The sequence below is a fragment of the Oncorhynchus tshawytscha genome, linkage group LG12, assembly GCF_018296145.1.
Source record: "Oncorhynchus tshawytscha isolate Ot180627B linkage group LG12, Otsh_v2.0, whole genome shotgun sequence".
NCBI lineage: Eukaryota > Metazoa > Chordata > Actinopteri > Salmoniformes > Salmonidae > Oncorhynchus > Oncorhynchus tshawytscha.
The window spans coordinates 67,746,066-67,774,014 of NC_056440.1; the positions used below are offsets into that span (position 1 = coordinate 67,746,066).

The window sequence follows — 27,949 nt, forward strand, 5'->3', positions numbered from 1 at the left end:
TTGTTGTTAAAGTAGTGGGATTGGATGTAATGACAACTGGCCCTGATGTTTCTTCACCTGTTGCTGTGGGCTGTGATGTTGAAGTAGAGGTTTCAACAATTACAGTTGTGGAAGTGGTAGTTGGGCCCGTGGGGACTTCTTTAGGTGGCTTTGTGGATGTAGATGAAATTGACTCAGATGTGGTTTCTTCAATTCTTGTAGTTCCACCCGTGGTAGGTGTCGTTGTTGTGGGTGCAATTGTAGTTGTGGTTGATGTCGTGGGATTGGATGTAATGACAACTGGCCCTGTTGTTTCTTCACCTGTTGTTGTGGGCTGTGATGTTGAAGTAGAGGTTTCAACAATTACAGTGGTGAAAGTGGTTGTTGGGCCCGTGGGGACTTCTTTAGGTGGCTTTGTGGATGTAGATGAAATTGTCTCCGTTGTGGATTCTTCAACTGTTGTCGTTACACCTGTGGTAGGTGTAGTTACCTCTGTTGTTGTTGTTAAAGTAGTGGGATTGGATGTAATGACAACTGGCCCTGATGTTTCTTCACCTGTTGTTGTGGGCTGTGATGTTGAAGTAGAGGTTTCAACAATTACAGTCGTGGAGGTTGTTGTTGGGCCAGAGGTGACTTCTTTAGGTGGTTTTGTAGATGGACTTGTCTCATTTGTGGTTTCTTCAACTGTTGTCGTTCCACCTGTGGTAGGTGTCGTTGTTGTGGGTGCAATTGTTGTTGTTGTTAAAGTAGTGGGATTGGATGTAATGACAACTGGCCCTGATGTTTCTTCACCTGTTGCTGTGGGCTGTGATGTTGAAGTGAGGTTTCAACAATTACAGTGGTGGAAGTGGTTGTTGGGCCCGTGGGAACTTCTTTAGGTGGCTTTGTGGATGTAGATGAAATTGTCTCAGTTGTGGTTTCTTCAATTCTTGTAGTTCCACCTGTGGTAGGTGTAGTGGGTGCCTTTGAAGTTGTGGTTGATGTAGTGGGATTGGAAGTTATGACAACTGGCCCTGATGTTTCTGCACCTGTTGCTGTGGGCTGTGATGTTGAAGTAGAAGCAGAGGTTTCAACAATTCCAGTGGTGGAAGTGGTTGTTGGGCCCGTGGGGACTTCTTTAGGTGGCTTTGTGGATGTTGTTGAAATTGACTCAGATGTGGTTTCTTCAATTCTTGTAGTTCCACCCGTGGTAGGTGTCGTTGTTGTGTGTGCAATTGTAGTTGTGGTTGATGTCGTGGGATTGGATGTAATGACAACTGGCCCTGATGTTTCTTCACCTGTTGCTGTGGGCTGTGATGTTGAAGTAGAGGTTTCAACAATTACAGTGGTGGAGGTTGTTGTTGGGCCAGAGGTGACTTCTTTAGGTGGTTTTGTAGATGGACTTGTCTCATTTGTGGTTTCTTCAACTGTTGTCGTTCCACCTGTGGTAGGTGTCGTTGTTGTGGGTGCAATTGTTGTTGTTGTTAAAGTAGTGGGATTGGATGTAATGACAACTGGCCCTGATGTTTCTTCACCTGTTGCTGTGGGCTGTGATGTTGAAGTAGAGGTTTCAACAATTACAGTGGTGGAAGTGGTTGTTGGGCCAGAGGTGACTTCTTTAGGTGGTTTTGTAGATGGACTTGTCTCATTTGTGGTTTCTTCAACTGTTGTCGTTTCACCTGTGGTAGGTGTCGTTGTTGTGGGTGCAATTGTTGTTGTTGTTAAAGTAGTGGGATTGGATGTAATGACAACTGGCCCTGATGTTTCTTCACCTGTTGCTGTGGGCTGTGATGTTGAAGTAGAGGTTTCAACAATTACAGTTGTGGAAGTGGTAGTTGGGCCCGTGGGGACTTCTTTAGGTGGCTTTGTGGATGTAGATGAAATTGTCTCCGTTGTGGTTTCTTCAACTGTTGTCGTTACACCTGTGGTAGGTGTAGTTACCTCTGTTGTTGTTGTTAAAGTAGTGGGATTGGATGTAATGACAACTGGCCCTGATGTTTCTTCACCTGTTGTTGTGGGCTGTGATGTTGAAGTAGAGGTTTCAACAATTACAGTGGTGGAGGTTGTTGTTGGGCCAGAGGTGACTTCTTTAGGTGGTTTTGTAGATGGACTTGTCTCATTTGTGGTTTCTTCAACTGTTGTCGATCCACCTGTGGTAGGTGTCGTTGTTGTGGGTGCAATTGTTGTTGTTGTTAAAGTAGTGGGATTGGATGTAATGACAACTGGCCCTGATGTTTCTTCACCTGTTGCTGTGGGCTGTGATGTTGAAGTAGAGGTTTCAACAATTACAGTGGTGGAAGTGGTTGTTGGGCCAGAGGTGACTTCTTTAGGTGGTTTTTAGATGGACTTGTCTCATTTGTGGTTTCTTCAACTGTTGTCGATCCACCTGTGGTAGGTGTCGTTGTTGTGGGTGCAATTGTTGTTGTTGTTAAAGTAGTGGGATTGGATGTAATGACAACTGGCCCTGATGTTTCTTCACCTGTTGCTGTGGGCTGTGATGTTGAAGTAGAGGTTTCAACAATTACAGTGGTGGAAGTGGTTGTTGGGCCAGAGGTGACTTCTTTAGGTGGTTTTGTAGATGGACTTGTCTCATTTGTGGTTTCTTCAACTGTTGTCGTTCCACCTGTGGTAGGTGTCGTTGTTGTGGGTGCAATTGTTGTTGTTGTTAAAGTAGTGGGATTGGATGTAATGACAACTGGCCCTGATGTTTCTTCACCTGTTGCTGTGGGCTGTGATGTTGAAGTAGAGGTTTCAACAATTACAGTGGTGGAAGTGGTAGTTGGGCCCGTGGGGACTTCTTTAGGTGGCTTTGTGGATGTAGATGAAATTGTCTCAGTTGTGGTTTCTTCAATTCTTGTAGTTCCACCTGTGGTAGGTGTAGTGGGTGCCTTTGAAGTTGTGGTTGATGTAGTGGGATTGGAAGTTATGACAACTGGCCCTGATGTTTCTGCACCTGTTGCTGTGGGCTGTGATGTAGAAGTAGAGGTTTCAACAATTCCAGTGGTGGAAGTGGTTGTTGGGCCCGTGGGGACTTCTTTAGGTGGCTTTGTGGATGTAGTTGAAATTGACTCAGATGTGGTTTCTTCAATTCTTGTAGTTCCACCCGTGGTAGGTGTCGTTGTTGTGGGTGCAATTGTAGTTGTTGTTAAAGTAGTGGGATTGGAAGTTATGACAACTGGCCCTGTTGTTTCTTCACCTGTTGCTGTGGGCTGTGACGTTGAAGTAGAGGTTTCAACATTTACAGTGGTGGAAGTGGTTGTTGGGCCCGTGGGGACTTCTTTAGGTGGCTTTGTGGATGTAGATGAAATTGTCTCAGTTGTGGTTTCTTCAACTGTTGTCGTTACGATTGTGGTAGGTGTAGTTACCTCTGTTGTTGTTGTTAAAGTAGTGGGATTGGAAGTTCTGACAACTGGCCCTGTTGTTTCTTCACCTGTTGTTGTGGGCTGTGATGTTGAAGTAGAGGTTTCAACATTTACAGTGGTGGAAGTGGTTGTTGGGCCCGTGGGGACTTCTTTAGGTGGCTTTGTGGAAGTAGTTGAAATTGACTCAGATGTGGTTTCTTCAATTCTTGTAGTTCCACCCGTGGTAGGTGTCGTTGTTGTGGGTGCAATTGTAGTTGTTGTTAATGTAGTGGGATTGGATGTAATGACAACTGGCCCTGATGTTTCTTCACCTGTTGCTGTGGACTGTGATGTTGAAGTAGAGGTTTCAACAATTACAGTGGTGGAAGTGGTTGTTGGGCCCGTGGGGACTTCTTTAGGTGGCTTTGTGGATGTTGTTGAAATTGACTCAGATGTGGTTTCTTCAATTCTTGTAGTTCCACCCGTGGTAGGTGTCGTTGTTGTGGGTGCAATTGTAGTTGTGGTTGATGTCGTGGGATTGGATGTAATGACAACTGGCCCTGATGTTTCTTCACCTGTTGCTGTGGACTGTGATGTTGAAGTAGAGGTTTCAACAATTACAGTGGTGGAAGTGGTTGTTGGGCCCGTGGGGACTTCTTTAGGTGGCTTTGTGGCTGGAGATGAAATTGTCTCCGTTGTGGTTTCTTCAACTGTTGTCGTTACACCTGTGGTAGGTGTAATTACCTCTGTTGTTGTAGTGGGTGCCATTGTAGTTGTGGTTGATGTCGTGGGATTGGATGTAATGACAACTGGCCCTGATGTTTCTTCACCTGTTGCTGTGGACTGTGATGTTGAAGTAGAGGTTTCAACAATTGCAGTAGTGGAAGTGGTTGTTGGGCCCGTGGGGACTTCTTTAGGTGGCTTTGTGGATGTAGATGAAATTGTCTCCGTTGTGGTTTCTTCAACTGTTGTCGTTACACCTGTGGTAGGTGTAGTTACCTCTGTTGTTGTTGTTAAAGTTGTGGGATTGGATGTAATGACAACTGGCCCTGATGTTTCTTCACCTGTTGTTGTGGGCTGTGATGTTGAAGTAGAGGTTTCAACAATTACAGTGGTGGAAGTGGTTGTTGGGCCAGAGGTGACTTCTTTAGGTGGTTTTGTAGATGGACTTGTCTCATTTGTGGTTTCTTCAACTGTTGTCGTTCCACCTGTGGTAGGTGTCGTTGTTGTGGGTGCAATTGTTGTTGTTGTTAAAGTAGTGGGATTGGATGTAATGACAACTGGCCCTGATGTTTCTTCACCTGTTGCTGTGGGCTGTGATGTTGAAGTAGAGGTTTCAACAATTACAGTGGTGGAAGTGGTTGTTGGGCCCGTGGGAACTTCTTTAGGTGGTTTTGTGGATGTAGATGAAATTGTCTCAGTTGTGGTTTCTTCAATTCTTGTAGTTCCACCTGTGGTAGGTGTAGTGGGTGCCTTTGAAGTTGTGGTTGATGTAGTGGGATTGGAAGTTATGACAACTGGCCCTGATGTTTCTGCACCTGTTGCTGTGGGCTGTGATGTTGAAGTAGAAGCAGAGGTTTCAACAATTCCAGTGGTGGAAGTGGTTGTTGGGCCCGTGGGGACTTCTTTAGGTGGCTTTGTGGATGTTGTTGAAATTGACTCAGATGTGGTTTCTTCAATTCTTGTAGTTCCACCCGTGGTAGGTGTCGTTGTTGTGGGTGCAATTGTAGTTGTGGTTGATGTCGTGGGATTGGATGTAATGACAACTGGCCCTGATGTTTCTTCACCTGTTGCTGTGGGCTGTGATGTTGAAGTAGAGGTTTCAACAATTACAGTGGTGGAAGTGGTTGTTGGGCCGGAAGTGACTTCTTTAGGTGGTTTTGTAGATGGACTTGTCTCATTTGTGGTTTCTTCAACTGTTGTCGTTCCACCTGTGGTAGGTGTCGTTGTTGTGGGTGCAATTGTTGTTGTTGTTAAAGTAGTGGGATTGGATGTAATGACAACTGGCCCTGATGTTTCTTCACCTGTTGCTGTGGGCTGTGATGTTGAAGTAGAGGTTTCAACAATTACAGTGGTGGAGGTTGTTGTTGGGCCAGAGGTGACTTCTTTAGGTGGTTTTGTAGATAGACTTGTCTCATTTGTGGTTTCTTCAACTGTTGTCGTTCCACCTGTGGTAGGTGTCGTTGTTGTGGGTGCAATTGTTGTTGTTGTTAAAGTAGTGGGATTGGATGTAATGACAACTGGCCCTGATGTTTCTTCACCTGTTGCTGTGGGCTGTGATGTTGAAGTAGAGGTTTCAACAATTACAGTGGTGGAAGTGGTTGTTGGGCCAGAGGTGACTTCTTTAGGTGGTTTTGTAGATGGACTTGTCTCATTTGTGGTTTCTTCAACTGTTGTCGTTCCACCTGTGGTAGGTGTCGTTGTTGTGGGTGCAATTGTTGTTGTTGTTAAAGTAGTGGGATTGGATGTAATGACAACTGGCCCTGATGTTTCTTCACCTGTTGCTGTGGGCTGTGATGTTGAAGTAGAGGTTTCAACAATTACAGTGGTGGAAGTGGTTGTTGGGCCGGAAGTGACTTCTTTAGGTGGTTTTGTAGATGGACTTGTCTCATTTGTGGTTTCTTCAACTGTTGTCGTTCCACCTGTGGTAGGTGTCGTTGTTGTGGGTGCAATTGTTGTTGTTGTTAAAGTAGTGGGATTGGATGTAATGACAACTGGCCCTGATGTTTCTTCACCTGTTGCTGTGGGCTGTGATGTTGAAGTAGAGGTTTCAACAATTACAGTGGTGGAAGTGGTAGTTGGGCCCGTGGGGACTTCTTTAGGTGGCTTTGTGGATGTAGATGAAATTGTCTCAGTTGTGGTTTCTTCAATTCTTGTAGTTCCACCTGTGGTAGGTGTAGTGGGTGCCTTTGAAGTTGTGGTTGATGTAGTGGGATTGGAAGTTATGACAACTGGCCCTGATGTTTCTGCACCTGTTGCTGTGGTCTGTGATGTTGAAGTAGAAGTAGAGGTTTCAACAATTCCAGTGGTGGAAGTGGTTGTTGGGCCCGTGGGGACTTCTTTAGGTGGCTTTGTGGATGTAGTTGAAATTGATTCAGATGTGGTTTCTTCAATTCTTGTAGTTCCACCCGTGGTAGGTGTCGTTGTTGTGGGTGCAATTGTAGTTGTTGTTAATGTAGTGGGATTGGAAGTTATGACAACTGGCCCTGTTGTTTCTTCACCTGTTGCTGTGGGCTGTGACGTTGAAGTAGAGGTTTCAACATTTACAGTGGTGGAAGTGGTTGTTGGGCCCGTGGGGACTTCTTTAGGTGGCTTTGTGGATGTAGATGAAATTGTCTCAGTTGTGGTTTCTTCAACTGTTGTCGTTACACCTGTGGTAGGTGTAGTTACCTCTGTTGTTGTTGTTAAAGTAGTGGGATTGGAAGTTCTGACAACTGGCCCTGTTGTTTCTTCACCTGTTGTTGTGGGCTGTGATGTTGAAGTAGAGGTTTCAACATTTACAGTGGTGGAAGTGGTTGTTGGGCCCGTGGGGACTTCTTTAGGTGGCTTTGTGGAAGTAGTTGAAATTGACTCAGATGTGGTTTCTTCAATTCTTGTAGTTCCACCCGTGGTAGGTGTCGTTGTTGTGGGTGCAATTGTAGTTGTTGTTAATGTAGTGGGATTGGAAGTTATGACAACTGGCCCTGTTGTTTCTTCACCTGTTGCTGTGGGTTGTGATGTTGAAGTAGAGGTTTCAACAATTCCAGTGGTGGAAGTGGTTGTTGGGCCCGTGGGGACTTCTTTAGGTGGCTTTGTGGATGCGATGTTCTCAGTTGTTGTTTCTTCCTTTGTTGAAGTTTCAGCTGTGGTCGATGTAGATTCTTCTCCACTTGTTGAGGGTACCGTAGTTGTTGTGGTCTCCATTGTTGTTGACGTCCATGTTGATGTTGATGTTGGTTCTGTTTTTGAAAAATATATTTATTTCGTTAACCCGGCCAGAAAAATAACTTTTTAGTTTACCAAATAGCTCGTATTTACAATTCTAAATTTTAACATATCGTTAATATGAATTAAACATTTCATTACCACCTAGACGTCTTCACTGGTCCACCCAATCCCGAATACTCAAGACCCCACCAAAATGCAATGTTTTACCCGGGTTCAGGTGGATTCCTGTTTGATTGTCATCAGGTCTCGAGTCAATTGTAAGTACAGCTGATAAACCTGAGTGGACCCGAAATTACCCATTCAAAGCTCTGCATAGCCTATAGCATATTTAAATTATGCTAATAAGGTTAAATTACATACTTATATAAAGTCCTTTTTGTTAACCAGTGGAGGAACTTGACTGATAAATGTATTTTTTTTTAATAGGGTCCAATCGGGTTTGGTCTAGACCCAGACCCGATAGGGTATGGGTCTAGGTCTGGTTGTCTTCGGGTTTGAGTATAATTGTTCTTGGGTCCGTTCTTGTCCGAGTTTGATTGTCCTCAACTTTTTTGGACCCGAAAAGGCATTTACTAACACGTTACATACCCATTTCTATTAATTGCCATCAAAATTGCCATTCATCACTATGATATAAACATCTGGCTGCACTTGAATCATTCAAGAGCTTCTCTGCTTACCAGGTGTTGAGAAGTGGAAGACAGTTGTGGGCTTTAGTGTTGTTGTAGAGGTCTGTGTTGTAGTTGCATGGACAGTTGTTGTGGTCAGAGGGGATGTTGTGGTTGGTACTGGAGTTGTGGTCACTTTACAAGGCGAAATGTTCCTGGTAATGGTTCCGTTCGAGGCACAAACAGCAACTATGCAGTTACCAATCCCATCTGTTGTATTGTAGAGGGTTTCTCCATATGGGTGTTGTTTACCATTATGCAAGCATGTACAATCTGCAGAGGGGAAAGTATTTTACAATTAGATTTAATCAATGTTGCTTTGGTTATTGCTAAATATGTTAATTTTATTTGGGGATGTCATCCTTACCATTTACATTATAACTACAGCTCACTCCAGTCATTGTGCAGGTGCTTTAAAAGAAGAAAATATATTTAAACATTGAAATTATTCAAAGGTTCAAATTATATAGATACAAATGTTTTGTTCAAAATACCAGTAAAGATGTAAGGCTATTCAGGACTTGGTAATTAAGTAAGTTGTGAAATGCATGGGGAGCAGGGCACATTTTCAGATTGTCATACAACCATAGTTAGCATCACTATAGAAAAACTAGCATGACCCTTCCAACCTTTGCCGAACTCTTACCCTCTTCCCCAGAATTAACATAGCACAGAGTACCTAATACTTTCACAGTTGTAACATTCAGAATATGCTCTGAAATAGTACACGTACTGTGAACTGAATTATTCAAACATACCATGTTTCACAATTTTGTGCCGGAAGATTTTGTCCATTGGTGTACTGGTTTCCTTCATAGTCATAACAGCCACATTGTTCCCTCTCCACACACTTCATTGTCTCCTCATTGAAGTAAGGTTGTGTCGCAGGACAGTTAGGATAGCAGCCTATAATAAGCACAATAGCCAAGAGGTTACAAAAGGTCTTGTTATGGATAACAGTAGTCAGTGTAAATGTAGCCTGAGGCTGCTCAGACACACAGCATGTAGATGTATAACAATTGTTGGGGTCAGTTTCAATTACAATTGTTATTCAGAAATAATATCCAAAATGAGACAAAATATGAGTTAGACGGTCATATCCCTACCTTCCAATGCTGGAATTAAACTAGAACAGTCTCCGGAAGGGTTTCTGCAGGTCTTCATACACTGAGCTCCACATGCCTTGTAGTGCCACTCACATTCTCCAGTAGGGTTGTAGTAATCACAGAACAGTGCTGTATGTGGTGTACAAAATATGGTGGGGAAAAAGTTGTCATTATTTGAACTATTATTTCAACTCTCCTATATGATAATGTGTCAACCTGGTCCAGTATTGAATTGACAAGCGCCTTAATGTAGTTGAAAATCACATTCACTGTTAATTGTGAAGAAACTTACGGCAAATTCGAGGGGTTCTCCAGGCTACGCATGCTCCAGCTTCATTACAGGCCTTTGCATAAGCTGCCACTGCAGTACAGAAGCACTCACAGTCTCCACCACTGTCACAAGCACATGAGTCTCTCACACAAGCATCGTAGTAAGGAGAGGGGTCCACCTTAAAAGCACAGAAATGTGTTGTAAGATATACAGAAGTTGCATGGTGAAGTACATTTCTTTGTCCACAAAACACAAATCTACATATCTTACTAGTGTGGTGGATGAATCAGAATTAGTTGGGCAACATAAGTAATTAAGATGTCATATTACAGGCTGCTATCCACCATCGATCACCACATTCTTTTGGAGAGATTGGAAACCCAAATTGGTCTACACGGACAAGTTCTGGCCTGGTTTATCTATCGGAAAGATATCAGTTTCTCTGTGAATGGTTTGTCCACTGACAAATCAACTGTAAATGTCTGTGTTCCTCAAGGTTCCGTTTTAGGACCGCTATTGTTTTCACTATATATTTTACCTCTTGGGGATGTCATTCGAAAACATAATGTTAACTTTCACTGCTATGCGGATGACAAACAGCTGTACATTTCAATGAAACATGGTGAAGCCCCAAAATTGCCCTCGCTAGAAGCATGTATTTCAGACATAAGGAAGTGGATGGCTGCAAACTTTCTACTTTTAAACTTGGACAAAACAGAGATGCTTGTTCTAGGTCCCAAGAAACAAAGAGATCTTCTGTTGAATCTGACAATTAATCTTAATGGTTGTACAGTCGTCTCAAATAAAACTGTGAAGGACCTCGGCGTTACTCTGGACCCTGATCTCTCTTTTGAAGAACATATCAAGACTGTTTCAAGGACAGCTTTTTTCCATCTACGTAACATTGCAAAATCAGAAACTTTCTGTCCAAAAATGATGCAGAAATATTAATCCATGCTTTTGTTACTTCTAGGTTAGACTACTGCAATGCTCTATTTTCCGGCTACCCGGATAAAGCACTAAATAAACTTCAGTTAATGCTAAATACGGCTACTAGAATCCTGACTAGAACCAAAAAAATGTATCATATTATTCCAGTGCTAGCCTCCCTACACTGGCTTCCTGTCAAGGCAAGGGCTGATTTCAAGGGTTTACTGCTAACCTACAAAGCATTACATGGGCTTGCTCCTACCTATCTCTCTGATGTGGTCCTGCCGTACATACCTACACGTACGCTACGGTCACAAGACGCAGGCCTCCTAATTGTCCATAGAATTTCTAAGCAAACAGCTGGAGGCAGGGCTTTCTCCTATAGAGCTCGATTTGTATGGAATGGTCTGCCTACCCATGTGAGAGAAGCAAACTCGGTCTCAACTTTAAGTCTTTACTGAAGACTCATCTCTTCTGTGGGTCATGTGATTGAGTGTAGTCTGGCCCAGGAGTGCGAAGGTGAACGGAAAGGCTCTGGAGCAACGAAACGCCCTTGCTGTCTCTGCCTGGCCGGTTCCCCTCTTTCCACTGGGATTCTCTGCCTCTAACCCTATTACAGGGGCTGAGTCACTGGCTTACTATGGCTCTTTCATACCGTCCCTAGGAGGGGTGCGTCACTTGAGTGGTTTGAGTCACTGATGTGATCTTCCTGTCTGGGTTGGTGCCCCCCCCTCCTTGGGTTGTGCTGTGGTGGAGATCTTTGTGGGCTATACTCGGCCTTGTCTCAGGATGGTAAATTGCTGGTTGAAGATATCCCTCTAGTGGTGTGGGGACTGTGCTTTGGCAAAGAGGGTGGGGTTATATCCTTCCTGTTTGGCCCTGTCCGAGGGTGTCATCGGATGGGGCCACAGTGTCTCCTCACCCCTTCTGTCTCAGCCTCCAGTATTTATGCTGCAGTAGTTTATGTGTCGAGGGGCTAGGGTCAGTTTGTTATATCTGGAGTACTTCTCCTGTCCTATCCGGTGTCCTGTGTGAATTTAAGTATGCTCTCTCTAATTCTCTCTTTCTCTCTTTCTTTCTCTCTCTCGGAGGATCTGAGCCCTAGGACCATGCCTCAGGACTACCTGGCATGATGTCTCCTTGCTGTCCCCAGTCCACCTGGCCATGCTGCTGCTCCAGGTTCAACTGTTCTGCCTGTGATTATTATTATTTGACCATGCTGATCATTTATGAACATTTGAACATTTTGGCCATGTTCTGTTATAATCTCCACCCGGCACAGCCAGAAGAGGACTGGCCACCCCACATAGCCTGGTTCCTCTCTAAGTTTCTTCCTAGGTTTTGGCCTTTCTAGGGAGTTTTTCCTAGCCACCGTGCTTCTACACCTGCATTGCTTGCTGTTTGGGGTTTTAGGTTGGGTTTCTGTACAGCACTTTGATATTTATATAAATAAATTTGATCTGATACCTGCATAATATTCTTATGGGATATACTTTTTATTAGAATGTATTTCTAATAGACTCTAGTGTTGGCAGTTGCATTTCTTCCCTCAGCTGGGTCTCAGTCACTTGGGGCCCAGAGAGGGGAGAGGTCAGACTTGTCTTTCACATATCCCTGGTGCTATGCAGAATATCAGAAAGGGAAGAGGACAGGATGGAACATTGTCTTCATATGTGAATGTATCTGTTAAACCATGTGAAGGGATGTCGTGATTAAGGGGGAACAAATTACTTGTCTGTGCGCAAGTCACTCCCCTCAGTGAGTTTGTCCAGGAGAGGGGTCAAGAGGGGATTTACTTGAGATGGGTGTATCTAGAGTTGACAATTGAGTTATGCCAGTGGATGAGGTAATGGTTCTGTGCTATGAAGTACCAGGAACGAGATTAGAACCTCGTCTTAGGGACCAAACTGAACGATAATTTATAGCGAATGCTATCTGGCTATGGGATAATCCTCTCTCTCTCAAGTAAAAAGTCTTTCTTTGTGAACTGTTTGTAAGATCTGTGGTTCGTCATGTAATTTGAGAGGGGTTTATCTTGGCTATAAAAGATCTTTGTACTTTTCTGTAGTCACGTTCAATGGTTCATTAGAGATAGTGCATCATGGAAGGTCAAATGCTATTGCAAAGCTTATTATTATTAAAAATGTAGTTTAAGCATAAATCTGACTGGTATGTGAAGTTTGTAACTATCCTCATTTGGTAAAGCAGAAATAAGCCACCACACTACTAATATATCCTAGTTGAATATATCCATACCTGGTTCTGGCAGGCTGTGAAAACATCACTGTTAATGATGCTGCACTGTTTCTGGGCCCAAGACGCTCTGTACGGGTTGGAGGCACATGGGTGCGCTACAGCGGATACACTTGGACAGCTTGATGAAACTTTCCAGCTGTTTCCAAATTCCACCGGATCAACAACAGTCGCTTGGGCTCTAGTGGTGAAGTCATTGTTTGCGTTGCCATCATAGTTTCCACACAGACCACACACCAGCCCCTGAAGAAAATAGATAATGAATTAAAATGACTGATTTGGCAGGGTTCTACAAAAGTCTTGGTAATATCAGTTTTGACTGAATACTGAATTCATTTCTTCATCAGAGTATCTTAATGTACCTGGTATTGTGGGCTAAGCTTGATAAAGAGACTGGTCTTCTTGTCCCACATGAGGATTAGACCACTTTTGACTTCAATGACCAGATAATTCCCCAGAAGGCTGATCTGTTTAGGAAACTGCTCTTCTGGAGTACTCCTGACAACTTGAGCGTTCCCATCTGCCAGTATGAGCTCACTGGTCTGAAGAAGAGAAAATGTTTTCGTACATAACTTGGTCTGAAATCAGATCTCAACCTGATGTTAAGTTGATGATTTGTTAATTGTTCTTTACACGAGGGATGGAATGTACAGTATTTTGTGAAGTCAAGTTGCTCATTACCCCCAGGAAGAGCTTGATGGTCTTGGAGCAGGTGGTGCCTTTAGTTCCACAAGGAACGTTCTCAGTGAGGACTCTGAAGCTGCCACTGCCATTAGTATTGCCACAGTAGTCCTGTAAGAATGAAAAATATTATTAATATGGTTCAAATGCACACTTTTCAATGCTGATACAATTCTACCAAATAAAGAGACACAAACCTGAATGAGAGTGTATTCACAGTTTCCATTAAAGTTGAACCTTTTCTCATCAAAAGTGATATAGTGACCCTCTCCATAGATTGCACAAACTCCATCACAGAGATTTGTGGTACACTGCCATTGTCTGTCCTTGCAAGTACTGTGAACAACACACACATAATGTCAGGTTTTTCATTATTTGTAAGTCTGTGTTCTTTATGTTTTCTCCCCCATGAGATGTAAGACACAAAACAGGCATACCATGTATTGCAGTCAACCTTAAGGGTCTCTCCAGCTTGGTAAGTAGCTCCATTGTGAGCACAAGGACAAAGTTCCTCCTTGATGCAGTCTCCATTTCCATCAGACACCAGTCCGTTGGGGCACAAACAACCTGATGTGCACTCTGTGCTAATCTAAAGGGATTTAACAAAAAAAAGTACATAAATAAGTCATGGCAAATGAAAGAGATGTGGACTATGTTTTTGTGCGCTGGGGGGTCTATTTGACATCATTTCGATTTTCCAGGGTTTTTGTTCATTCAACACAAATCTGTATAATAGTGACAGTGTTTGACAATCCCATTTAGAGTGAATGAGGGACTCACACAGGTCATGTCCAGAGTTTTGCAGCTCTTTTGACACTCTGAACCTGAAGCTCCTGGAGGTGCAGTTGAGCAGTTGAAGAAAACCATTGGCAGCGTGCATACTGGGGATATATGAGAATACAAGTTTTTTTTAAAGATTTTCAATTCTCAAACAAGAAGAATATAATTGTCATATATCCAGAAATATCCACATTCATCATAATTAATCACATTGTCTTAAATGAATTGCTTGAATTCTCTTGGTTCATTTCATATGTACCTGTTTTGTGAAGGATGCATGTAAAGGGTTACATAATATCGAGCCATATATTTTATAAATAGCTACTACATTGGAAGCAAAGAACATAAAACTTACTAAATAGTCTTGCTTCCCCAGTGCAACTCAGTGTCCCTTGTCTGCAAGTGCTGTTAAATAGTTACAGTATTAATAGTTATAGTTAGATAATCAAATTAACAGCAAATATCATTATGACATCATTTAATTCACAGCTTTGAATATATCCATCAAGTTTCATTAGTACTTGTATTTATTTTGGTCTCCTAGCTTTATACGTATGAGGGAGGTGCTTACCAGGTGGCACCGTCTCTGCTGATAGTCTCTCCTGCAGGGACCACCGAGCCCTTGTCATAGCAGGGACAGTTGGTGGGGGCAACACACTGGCCAGCCTCGTCCATGTAGGTGCCCTCTGCACAGCCACATCCGTCCACTGGAACAAACTCCACCTGGCAAGATTGGTCTGTCATGCTCAGGGAGCGGCAGGTGCGTCCACAGCTGGTCATGTTGTAGGTATAAACTGTTTGACTGGGGCAAGTGGCAAATGTATCTGAGAAAAGTCATTAGATATGATTAGTATTAGCAAGACCATTTTTGTTTTCCTTATATCTTTGTATTTGTGCAGTTATTTCCTCAGGTTATTTGTATTTAGTAACTCAACCCTACAGTTGTTGTTTCAGTAAATCATTCTATTCTAATCAATTTGCAGCACTCATTAAAATGACACATTGATGCCGCATTGTCTACTCACTGCAGATAGTGTCTCTCCAGCCAGTGAGCTGGATACCCTCGGCAGCACAAGCGTGGACATAAGAGGAGACGGCAGCACACATGCAGTCCTCACTTTTCTCACAGTTACAGCTGTCATACATGCAATTCTGTTGGAAAAAAAGAGTCAAAGTGTTTCAGGACTAAAACCTCATCACATAAGAGTTTAATGGTATTACTTTGTGATTGTATCCTTCTTAACTAACTTACGGTTTTGTAGGTGTCAGGTCTTATTTCAGAATGGCAAGGTGAGAACACTCCTTTAGGATCTGATAACATGGAACACCAGTGCTGGGCATATTTCTCTGTGAAAAAGACAGTCATAATTTCAACATACGCATATACTATCTCATATAAATTTGTTATAATCATTCAACAAGTAATTAATCTGTAGGTTTAATAAATATGTACCATTTTCAATGCTCAAACTGCAGGGGTTTTCAAAGCTAGTCTTGACATCAGTGCAGCTAGACATGGTCTTCCATGTGTTGGCAAAAGCTACAGCTGTGCCCTCCACCAATCCACTGATGACTCTGAAATCATCTGCCTGAACATTATTGTAGTTTCCGCAAAGGCCTGTGGGAAAATAATTGAAACCATATGATGTATTAGATTTTTATGAATAGAGATACTGAAGAAAAAGGTATGAAACTGGTGGATGAATCTGAAGCATACCACAGGTTGTTCCTTTGTAGGATGAGATGGCAGTTATGTAGATCTGCATAACTGGTGAAAGCTGGATCTGAAGTTGAACTCCAAGAGTTGTCTGGATAACAATGTAGAATGAGGAGGGCTTGAAGATGGTCACTTCAGCTGCAATACATGAAATAAATAGAGGGAAACCATTAATGCTTCATCTAGTGAATATAAATGATATGGTGTTTATACACTGATCCACACTACAGTTTAATTTGGATTATCTCACCTGTATAGAGTGGCACCTGAGAAAGAATCTGATTTACAAAAACACTTCCACATGACTGGACTCGGATCACCTGTGAATTAGAGAAGATCATATATTTGATTAAATTCTCATTTGTTTCCCATACATAAGCATTTTATAAGATTGGAAACAGCCCAGCAATATTTGCCTAATCAGGGCAATTTTAAATAAGGTTATTATGTGTTAAGACAAAACATTTGAGGGACATTTATTTGCAAACCAGTATGATTATCGTAAAGAAGTGTTTTTGTTTGAAAATGAGTTGACAGGTCCCTGTATTATTTGCTCTGAAACATATTTGGAGAGTTGCCTTACGGTGGATCTGCTGGAGAGGGCAAGGGTAACAGCCCTCATACACGTCTCAGTGTTAGTCAACCCACACTTCACAAGGTCTCCCAGCACGGTGAATTCAGTTCCATTGCATTGCTGGAAAAAAACAAGCACGAGTTTGAAGGCAAAAACATGAAATGAGAGTGACTCACTTAAAGAATGACCCCTTTGACCCCCCTTTCAACATATGGCAGGAAAAGCTATTTTACCTCACCTTTGCACTGAAAAGTTATGAATATTTTCTACTAGTTTATATTGCCTTGCTATACTGCACCAGTTGCACTGACCTTGGTCAGAATGTAAGAGCAGCCCCCGTGAAAGGTGTAGGCTTTCCCATCATAGGTGTTGATGTGGGATCCTCCCTCCACAGAGCAGGTCCCAGGACAGTCCTTGTCTGTGCAGGCCCACTGACCACCAGCACAGGTGCTAAAGGGAACATTTATACAGGCTCATCTGTTTGGAATGATTTGGCATGATTCATGAAAATGAGTCATGGGATATGTCATGTTTAAATCAGATGATGTACTTAGCATACCATTCTTTACAGTTGCTGGTGTAAGATTCTCCAGATTTGTATAATTGTCCATTGTGGACACAGAGGCATTCGCTCACTGGAATACAGCCACTGTTGTTGACATCATCGAAAACAGTACCTATTTGGTGAGAGATCAGGCAGAATTGTAAGACAATATTCAGAAAGACTTTAGTTCCTGACAGAAAATTCACTGTTTAAGAGATTGCTAAAACTGCATTCAGTAAGGAGTGTTACTCTAATGTTTACTTTACACAGAAAACTGCACTGACTCCAACTGAGAAAAACATTTATTATTTACTTCTTCCTTTGTCACCATATTCAGATACGTTGCAAACATTGACATAAAAGGCAGAATGGGTAAAAGTGTGGTGTTTTCATGATGTGCTTAAGGTTAACTTGTACAACAGAGTTGAACCTATGTGTTACCTAGAGGACAGAAGCAGCCGCCTGTACAGTGGTCTTCACACAACTGTCTGGCCTCTGGGTTGGAGCAGGTGTCAACACAGGGGTTTCCACACTCCTGGTACTCCATGTTGTCGGGGCATGTCCTATCTGAGAAAATAAACATTGTGATTAACAGTTTGCTTAAAATAGATTGTGAACATGATCATTAAGTGTTTGGTGGCCATGTTGAAGAGTATCTGCATGCTTACAGCAGAACTGTTCAGTCCTCCATTGTTGGGGCTTCCCCCCTGCATGAACACACTGACGGGAGTACTCTGAGATAGTGTTGCACAGGCAGAAGGAGTTGGTGCTGTTATCACAGTGGCACAGGTCAGCAAGGCAGGTCTTGATGAAGGCGTCCATGTCCAAATAATTAGTGCAGCTACTGAAAGCTGCACTGGAGAATAGCTGCTGACAAAATTCCTACAAATAGAGACCAACCATAAAAGGTTCCCATATAGAAAACATTTGATGGATCATATGGAATAATTGCCATTTCTAACTTCTATTAACATTGTTTTGTATTCTTCTTCTGTGGTGTGAAATGGAATACCTCATCTCCACAACTCTCATCGGAAGTTAGTGTAGGCTCCTCACAGACTTCCAGAGGACCATCCAGTTTCCAGAGGTTTCCATAGTCAGAGCTAGAGAGTTTCCCACCTGCAACAACACAGACATTGACAATTAGCTTTTCCACCTACAGTATGTAATGTAGTTCAATTTCAATAGTTTGGTCAGATTTTTTATTTTACCATTGATGATGAACTCATTGTATGTTTGGACTTCATTGAAGTCACCACACAGTCCGCAGGTCTGGTTTCTGTACTTCTCGTTCATTTCAATCTGTAGAATGACCAGGCACAAGGTGTTTAGTAAAACAAAAAATCTCATCTTGTTCAGCACCATTCACGTGTTCTAAGTCTTGGCTATCCTCCACATTTAAAACCTTTATTTTTATTAGTCTTTATATTAGGGAGTGACAGAAAATCTCATTCAAATCTACAAGTATCTGCAAACACTTCATCAAATAAACATTGGAACATTGTCCTGTGTGTGTATAACCTATACATCTTCACAGATCCTGTTAAATTCATCCTCGTTCTTCAGGTAATTCTGCCTTTCAATGTTAACATATCTCGAGGTGAGTAGACAGTGATTCAACCAACATGAGAGAAGGTGCAGCCAAAATTAGGTGTCTCTCACTCACGATTAACTGCTGATCATTGCCAAAGATTTTATGCTTTTAATCTGATGAAAAATGTATTATTATTAACTAATCAACCATTGAAGAGGAAAGTTAGAAAAGCAGGTATTTTACCATTAGGGAGTCATCCTTGTTCCAAACAGCAACCAGCCCCAGTTTGGCTACGACCTTCAAATTGGATGTAGTCTTCACGATGCTGACTCCAGACAAGCTGACCGGCAGGGTCACCCTTCAGGAGGAAGAAGATAGTTAAAAGTCATCGTTATGATTGTAATTTTTATTAAACTCCAGAATGTAGCACATAAAATCCTCAAGAGAGGTGCTTGCAGAATGGCGTATAAGTCAAATGACAGGGAAACTCACGTCTGCCCATTGACCACAACAACACCCTTGGATAGCTCCACCACTACACCATCCAGCTTCATGGTGATCTTGCTAATGGTGGGCTGGTTGTCCACCACCTGCCGCCTCATCTGGATGTTGAAAGGCTCATAGCTGCTCTTACACAGTGAGGTCACAACATGGTTGCAGGTAGAGGGGAGCTGGAAAAAGTACCCGTCAAAGGTCTTGAAGTGATAGTTACCCCATGTGCTGCAGACCTGGTCATTGTGTGAGGCATTCACTCCTGAGGGACAAGGAATACAAATGTCAGTTCCTTCTTAGCTTATTGATGGATACCCAGTCATTTATTTGGTGTGCATTCTGTCAGTCATTTACCTGAAAGTGTGGGTATAGTCGTGATCATAGTCGGGATGATTGTTACACTTGTGGTGGGGCTCACTGAAATAAAAGCAATTCATGAGTATTTTACAATATTATATGTACATTACGGAAGGAATTCAATCATTGCAGATATAGATTGTTGCACTGCGCTTTTAGAAGTGTATTTGATTTACACAGCAGTATGTCCAGACCAAGGAACATTTGAAGCATGATGTGATCCATTCAATATTTACAGCGAACCTAAGGCTCAATTCAAACCGTATTGCCAAAGTTCAGCGCTATCATGCAATTTAATTTTAAAGGGAATGTTCCTGCGTTAGCGGAGTATTCTGTGCCTGAACTACAGTACTTTGATGTTCTTTGAATCGCATAGGTGTGGTCCAAGCTTTTGGAAAGCTCAGCCCTGCAGGTCATCCAACAAATAAAACCGACCTAAAGATTCCATAATCAAGTGTCATCTGCTTTGTAAACTAAACATATTGAATTCCGATGACTGTTCAGTTCCTATTTTACATATTTAGACAACAGATGTTTTCTGTCAGTATCCTGTCAGTTTCCTGTCCTGTTATTTGAGTAATATCAGACATCAGACTTACGACAACTGTTATTTTAAAGATTTACATTTGAGTTTGTATTCTGTTCTTGTTTTCGTTCCCGATCAAACGTTTTTTTTTTTCAAAAGTACAAACACACACCCAGTGTGGGGAGTGCTTTATGTATTTATAACACTACAAACTATGCTACAACCACACATGATAACAATCATTAATGATAACAATTTCTATAAGTTTACACATTTTTCACCACAAATGTGTAACATTTTCAAATTTAGATGGAAACAATCTCATAAACAAATGTGTATAAGGAACAGAAATAGGATGAATAATGTAATCATATGATCGTAGTAAATGTGTTTGCTGCCCTAAAGTAGAAAACAGGAAAACCGTTATTACTGATTGCGTAACAACTGCTACTGTATGCCTACTGTCGAATTCTTCAAAATGCTTTTGTAATACATTTAATCAATGTTCTTTGTGTCAGTACATTTATGAGTAGCTAATACATACATTTTTTTGATAATGAGATTTTGCATAAAATACATATAGATATATTATCAAATCTGAAAGTCACCAAATCATATATTGATAGGGTATATTTGTAAACTAAACTTGTGGTTACAGATTTGAAACCTACCTGCTGAATTAACATGTCGATGACATTCTTCCATACATACATTCCAAGCATCAATAATCATAATAATTTGGTGTTGTCCTGAATACTTACTATTTGTAATTAACATTCGGTCTGATTTATGACATAATATGTAGATTTTACAGATTTGTCAGACTTTTAAAAATGTAGAATAATTATATTATAGTAATAATCAGAACAGTTTCTGATATAGGCAAATGAATGTATATTCAACCAACCTGTTTGTGTTGATCTGATCAGTAGTACCAGGCATATCAGCCTCCATATCGGTTTATCCTTGGTTGTCCCCATGGTGATCCTGTGGGTAGTGAACAGGTCCTGCACAGGTGATATGAGAGAGGTGCTTAGGATGGATCTGGTCTTTATAACCACCTGTATTTGAGGAGGGACCTTAAAGGATAAAACAAAGGTGGGGCCAAAGGTTAAACATGACTTTAAGATGACTTTAAGACTTCAATGTTCTGTCTTATGAGGTTTTTAAGTACATCAACAGTACGTTAAGCATGAGCATTTACATACAGATTTAGCTGTTCATTAAGTATTCATTCATTGGGAATCGTTGTGTACCCCTATTGTTATTATAAACTCAGGTGGTTCATAATGTCCTTTATTATTCTCCTATACATCTATATTGCACAAGATCATTTACTTAGTCTTATGTGATTTCCTTCCCTTCCTCATTCAGTATCTATCTCAGGCAGCATCTCCACTCCAGTGGTTTGAGCTTTTGGTATTTGGTATTGTATTAGGATCCCCATTATTCCGAAAGGAGCAGATACTCCTCCTGGTGTCCACAACACAATACATGCTTTTTCTTTATGTAATGTATATTTTAATGTATAATTACAGATATATTCATAATAAGTAGTGAGGTTTGTTAGAACAAAAAGGTGTATGACCATCTCCATGGCCATCCCAAACTCTGGCAATGTATAATGGATTAATAATACATTAATCCACTTTATTGGCTCAGTAGCTTGAGCACACATTGTCCAAATGCAAACATTTGTCTCTCTGTTGTTGCTTAAAGGAGTGATCATACTAATTGTATGCATAGTTAGTATCCATAGGCTAGTGTGACTCACCATGCTGATCCAGGAACTGCATCCTGATTAAAAAAAGATGAGCCATTGTTTTCAAAATAATTTTGACACACTGATGTGCATTTCTTCACAACTATGTTAATCATTTTAGCTTTCATATATGACCACTAAGTCTATCAACCTATTATTTTTGGTTGAAAAATGTTTAAATTCAACAGGAATTACTTGTTGGTATGTAGCACATAGCTTTAGTAGCATAAGTTCCTTTTGCAACAGCATAGGGACTATCTACATTTTCCACATTTATGTTTGAAAATATAACATACATTTTTATGTCAAACCAAACCATCCCTGTTCAATTGGTGGTTGTCATTTTACGGCTTATGGTTATTGTTAAGTTTAGACACACCTTTAAACCCTCACTTTAAGCATACATTAAAAAAATGTAAAGTCTCAACACTGGAAATATGCTCCATTTTCTTTTACTAAATGACCAAAAAGTAGACATTTTACTAAAAACCCATTAAAGATGTTTGCTATACCTGCATTCCTGTAACGGAGATGCAGGGAGTCTGGAAGCAGGTGCAGTTGGTGAGTTTAATAACGAACATGGAGAGATACAAAACAAAAGAAGTGTCTGGACAAGAAAACAGTAAGTAAGGCTACAGAGTGCTAGATAAAGGGAAAGTAATCAAGGTAGTGATAAAGTCTAGGTGTGGGAGTATGCATGACAGAATCCCCTGATGCGTGGCTCCAGCCCCAGGGGATGCCGGTCAGGAGGATGTCCCCGAGTAAGAGGGGCAGGCCAGTGGGTGAAGGGGGAAATCTCAGCAATATAGAATATCGTCCACCGGGACCCAACACCGCTCCTCTGGACCGTACTCCTCCCAGTCCACCAAGTACTGGAGTCGGCCCCCATGACGTTGGGAGTCCAGGAGGGATCTGAAGGCATATGCGGGGCTCCCCTCGATGTCCAGGGGAGGTGAAGGGGTGTTATGGAGGACTGCATCAGCCAGGGGACAAGGAACCACCAGCCTGAGGGAGGAAACATGAAAAGGGTGAGAGCCGGTAGTTCGTGGGGAGCTGTGATTTATATGTTACCTTGTTGACCCTCCGGAGAACCTTGAACAGCCCCACAAACTGGGGGCTCAGCTTCATACAGGGCAGGCAGAGTGGGAGGTTCCTGGTGGAGAGCCAGACGCGAACACGGGAGCCTCACTGCGGTGGCGATCTGCCTGCTCCTTTTGTCTGCGGAGGGCCTCACCTGGGCATCGTTCAAAACCTCCTCAGTGTGCCTGAACCACTCACTCATTCACCACAGGAGCTTTGATCTGGCTCAGGGTCCATGGAGCCAGGGCTGGCGTATCCCAGAACACACTGGAAGGCAGTCAGCCCGTTGTAGGAGTGACGCAATGAATTGTGGGCGTACTCCGCCCAGGAAAGGAATTGGGCCCACTCCCCCTACCGGTCCTGGCAGTGACTCCTCAGGATCCTCCCCAGCTTCTGGTTCATCCTCTCCACCTGCCCTTTAGATGGAGGCCGGTACCCAGAAGTGAGGCTGACCATGATCCCCAGCTTCTCCATGAAGGCTTTCCATACCCTTAACGTGAATTGGGGGCCACGGTCGGAGATGATGTCCTCCGGAATGTCATTGCTGGAAGACCTGCTGGAACAGTCCCGCAGCAACCCGGAGAGAGGCAGGGAGACCAGAAAGAGGGATAAAACTGCAGGATTTAGAGAATCTGTCCACAACCACCAAATGGGTGGTGAAACCATCAGAGGGGAGGTCAGTGACAAATCAATAGATGAGACCAGGTACGCTGAGGCACAGGAAGGGGAAGGAGTTTCCCTGCTAGGGCGTGCCAGGGAGTATCAAGGCACAAGGCAAGACCCAAATGCAGACACAGGAGGCAGATGGTTGGAGTCTTACAATGTTTATTAATCCCAAAGGGGTAGGCAAGAGAATGGTCGTGGAAAGGCAAAAAGTTCAAAACCAGATCAGAGTCCAGGAGGTACAGAGTGGCAGACAGGCTCGTGGTCCAGTTAGGCGGCAGAATGGTCAGGTAGGCGGGTACAAAGTTCAGAAACAGGCAAGGGTAAAAAATGGGAGACTACAAAAAGGAGAATGCAAAAAGCAGGAGAACAGGAAAATGCTGGTTGACTTGGAAACACACAAGACAAACTTGCACAGAGAGACCGGAAACAGGGATAAAGACACTGGGGAAAATAATCGACACCTGGAGGGGGTGGAGACAATCACAAGGACAGGTGAAACCGATCATGGCGTGACTGGGAGATTTAGTTTGGGCACATACGGAACAGGAGTTGATATAGCGAGTGATGTTCTGCGCCAAGGTGTGCCACCAGTACTTCCCAGAGATTGAATAGTGCAGGTGATACCTGGATGTCCAGCAACGACAGCTGTGTGCGCCCAGGTTCACAGCCGATCCGTTATCCCTGTGGGAACATAGGTTCGCTCAGGAGGATAGGTAGCGGGTTCCATTTTCTTGGCCTGGCGAATGTCTACATCTATGTCCCAGAGCATGGGGCCTACGACTCAAGAGGGCGGAATTATGGGTGCACTCAGGACAGGAACCTCTCCTGAATCGTAGAGAAGGGACAGGGCATTGGCTTTGATGTTCTTTGAAGCTGGGCAATATGTCAGAGTGAAGTAGACTCTAGTGAAGAAAAGCGCCCACCTTGCTTGCCGCGGGTTCAGCCGCCTCGCTGTCCGTATGTACTCCAGGTTCCGATGGTCAGTGAGGATTAGAAATCCTTGGCGCCCTCCAGCCAGTGTCTCCACTCCTCTAATGCCAACTTCATCACCAGGTGGTCCCGATCTCCGACATCATAGTTCCTCTTAGCAAGAGACAGTTTTTTGAGTAATATGCACATTGATACAATTTCTGTGGATTACCTTGTCATTGTGACAGGACAGCCCCCACATCCACTTCTGAAGCGTCCAACTCCACCACGAAGGGCAGCATGTGATTTGGGTGTTTGAACAACGTGAAACGTCCCTTCAGTAGGTGGAAGGTTTCGTTGGCTGCATTACTTCACCCCAACTTACGGGGACCACCCTTGAGGAGAGGCGATAGAGCTAAAGTTCTGTATGAAACGGCGATAGAAGTTGGCATACACCAAAATCCGTCGTAACACCTTTATGGTGGTTAGGACTGGCCATGACCTGACAGCATCGACCTTTTTACCATCCACCACACTTTGAAGGCCGATCTGGTAACCCAAAAAGGAGACAGCCTCCTGATGGAATGGCACTTCGCTTTGACTTACAGATGGTTGGCCAGGAGCGTTCCTGGACTACTTGGACTTGAGCGATGTGATCCTCCAAGTTAGCCGAGTAGACCAGGATGTCATCGATATACATGACCACCTGGTTTCCGAGCATGCCCCAGAACACCTCGTTGACTAATGCCTGGAACACTGACGGAGCATTGGCTAATCCATAAGGCATCACAAAGTACTCGTAGTGACCAGACATTGTGCTGAAAGCCGTTTTCCATTCATCCTCCTGAATGCATATAAGATTGTAGGCACTCCGCAGGTCCAATTTGGTAAAGAGTTGTTCGAACGTGGCCAGCACCAATGGGAGATAGTAGCGGTACCTTGTGGTGATGGAATTCAGACCTCTGTAATCAATGCATGGGCATAACCCTCCATCCTTCTTGGCCATGAAAAAGAAGGACTGCGAATGAAACCCTGATGGAGCCTCATGGATGTATTCCTCCATAGCCTTGGTTTCAGCCACTGACAGAGGGTAGATGCGGCTGCACGGAGGCGCAGAGCTTGCATGCAGATCAACGGCACAGTCCCAAGGGGCAATGAGGACGGAAACAGATGGCACGGGTCTTGGAGAAAACCTCCCGCAGGTCTTGGTATACCTCTGGGATGTTGGGCTGAAGGGCAACCACAGGACTCTTGACCGACATGGAACCACAGAGGAAGAGAAAGCAGGTCATCAGTGAGGCTGAGTGGTGCTGTGATGTGTGTGTTAGTCCCAGATCCCAGTGGCCCACGATCCAGCACTTGAACCGGAAAAGGAGAGGAAAGCAGATATGAGGTGATGCTCAGGGAGGAGGCAAGGACCTGGTCTATAAAATTCCCTGCGGCACCGGAGTCCACTAGAGCTGTAGAAACAACAAATGAGGGACAGGCAGCCAGTGAAATCAATACTAGAAAGGGTTTGGCAGAAAGTAATGGAATACTCACTCCTAACCCAGGAGACAGGTGATCATGGGGCTGTCCCTCTGCCTCTCATGAACCCCGGGTTGGAACATACCGGACACCGTTGAAGCTGGTGCCCCTCCTGACCGTAATAGGGACAGTCCAAAAGCTGTCTCCGATGGTGTCACTCAGCCGCAGGGAGGCGTATGCCCCTACCTCCATTGGTTTAGGCTCTGACTCAGAATGGTCAATGGAGGAAGGAGAGAGGCGATGGAGGTGTTGACGCTCCCAAAGGAGGTTATCCAGACGGCTGGCCATCGTGATGAATGCATCCAAGGAGAAGGTGTCGTCTTGGCAGGCCAACTCTGTCTGGACCTCTTCGTGCAGTCCCCATCTGAATAGGGTGTAGAGCGCCGGCTCATTCCATCCTCTGGTTGCTTCCACTGTCCGGACAGTGAGTGGGTACTCCGCAGCGATCTGGCCACCCTGCTGTAGTTGGAGTAGGAGCTCACCCCCCTCTCTACTTTCCGGTGGATGATCGAAGAAACCCCTGAACAGAGCCATGAACCTCTCATAGGAACCCAGCTCATCTTCTCCCAGATGGTCGTAGCCCACTCCAACGCCCGTCCGGTCAACAGGGAAATAACCGTAGCAACCTTGGACCTCTCAGTGGTGGGGGCTCCCATCTGATGGTCGATATAGAGGGAGCACTGGAATAGAAAGCCATAGGATTTAGATGGCGTCCCGTCATATTTGTCCGGGAGGCACAATCGGCCATCACTGACCTGGGCGGACTGATGGATAGGCTGGCGTAGTGGCTCGCTGGTTCTACTCGTGATAGTTCGGGGTGACGCCACCTTGGCATGATAGAAATGTTGTTGCATCCCTCCAATAAAGTTCCAGACACTTGAAATATCTATGCCAAGGTGCATTGAAGCGGTTCTGGCAGCTCATGGTGGCCCAATGCCCTACTAAGACACTTTATGTCAGAGTTTCCATCATTTTAGCAGTTCTGTGTTCAAACCAAGCCAAATCCTGCTTGGTTTTCCTGATATGAATGTAACACATGACATGAAATATTGTACTGTCAGTTGATTCATCTTTGTTGAAGAATTGCCTTTTCTTATTAAGTCAATCATCTAACTTGCCTGACAGAGTCTATGATCCATTGCTGACAGAGTCGACCTATGTGTGAAATGATCATATCTGTATATGATCATGTCTACATTAATCTGCTAAAGGGAAGAATCTGTTACAGGTTTGTAGGTTAGTACTTTTTGTATCTGACCCATCTTTACATTGACAATGGAATATTCATAGTGGTCAGTCTGGAATTCATACAGAGCTCAAACCTCACTAGGGCGCTCTTCCAAAATGCTATTGACTGATTTATGCCTGATAATTGGCCCAACCTTTCAATGTCTTTCACACTGCCTAGGCTATGTCATATGCCCTTGTGTCTACACCCCAGGTGGTTTCTTTCTTAACAAAGCCTTTGCTGACTGAATAGCCTATCCACCCTTCCCCACGCATCTCCACCTAGGTCTTGCCAGAGGCTGTGTGCGGTTCAACCTTACCCAAAGGCTTGATGATTTTAGCAGCTCTGTGTTACATATTTGGCTTTTCTATCATCATAGCTATACTTGGTTTGTGTATAGAACCATTATTACACAAGCTCTGGGTAAATAGACTGAGGTTGAGAGTAAACTCAATTCAGCATACAGAAGTAATATCATACAGAGCAAGCTGATGAGCACTCTGAATAACTCAAACCAACTGTGATGATTTATGGGTGACAGCTTAATGTTAAGTGTAACTACAGGTTAGATTGAGGTAGGTTGAAAGAGGAACCTTTATGTAAAAGTAAGTGTAATATTAAAACATGTTGAATAGAGTGGGAGAAATGAATCATAATTAACTATCCAGTGTGGAGTACACATTTGAGCAACATACAGTGGGGCAAAAAAGTATTTAGTCAGCCACCAATTGTGCAAGTTCTCCCACTTAAAAAGATGAGAGAGGGCTGTAATTTTCATCATAGGTACACTTCAACTATGACAGAATATGAGAAAAAAAATCCAGAAAATCACATTGTAGGATTTTTAATGAATTTATTTGCAAATTATGGTGGAAAATAAGTATTTGGTCACCTACAAACAAGCAAGATTTCTGGCTCTCACAGACCTGTAACATCTTCTTTAAGAGGCTCCTCTGTCCTCCACTCGTTACCTGTATTAATGGCACCTGTTTGAACTTGTTATCAGTATAAAAGACACCTGTCCACAACCTCAAACAGTCACACTCCAAACTCCACTATGGCCAAGACCAAAGATCTGTCAAAGGACACCAGAAACAAAATTGTAGACCTGCACCAGG

General features: G+C 43.2%; 2 protein-coding genes across 2 annotated transcripts; both read right to left on the reverse strand.

Annotated features, from left to right (window-relative positions):
* Positions 1–977: 977 nt before the first annotated feature.
* LOC121847868 (mucin-2-like) lies at positions 978–6,693 on the reverse strand. The gene is made up of 2 exons (XM_042331115.1): positions 2,653–6,693; positions 978–1,020 (listed from the first exon to the last, which is right to left on the reverse strand). The coding sequence occupies exons 1-2, from the start codon at positions 4,065–4,067 to the stop codon at positions 978–980; spliced, it is 1,458 nt and encodes a 485-aa protein (XP_042187049.1). The 5' UTR covers positions 4,068–6,693.
* A 29-nt stretch (positions 6,694–6,722) lies between these two features.
* LOC112236638 (mucin-5AC-like) lies at positions 6,723–26,137 on the reverse strand (the record flags this gene model as incomplete). The annotated part of the gene is made up of 33 exons (XM_042331116.1): positions 25,689–26,137; positions 24,683–25,326; positions 22,857–23,115; positions 22,700–22,768; positions 22,269–22,426; positions 18,777–19,038; positions 18,528–18,642; positions 17,962–18,052; positions 17,763–17,869; positions 17,419–17,632; positions 17,192–17,317; positions 16,766–16,883; positions 16,518–16,656; positions 16,216–16,326; positions 15,883–15,952; positions 15,633–15,770; positions 15,369–15,533; positions 15,168–15,262; positions 14,941–15,067; positions 14,487–14,739; positions 14,271–14,320; positions 13,916–14,016; positions 13,573–13,724; positions 13,333–13,471; positions 13,136–13,246; positions 12,817–12,996; positions 12,458–12,697; positions 9,293–9,449; positions 9,001–9,129; positions 8,653–8,800; positions 8,262–8,305; positions 7,907–8,167; positions 6,723–7,237 (listed from the first exon to the last, which is right to left on the reverse strand). Coding segments are annotated over exons 1-33 (5,937 nt in total), but the record flags the coding sequence as incomplete, so codon positions are not given.
* Between the last annotated feature and the right edge of the window lie 1,812 nt (positions 26,138–27,949).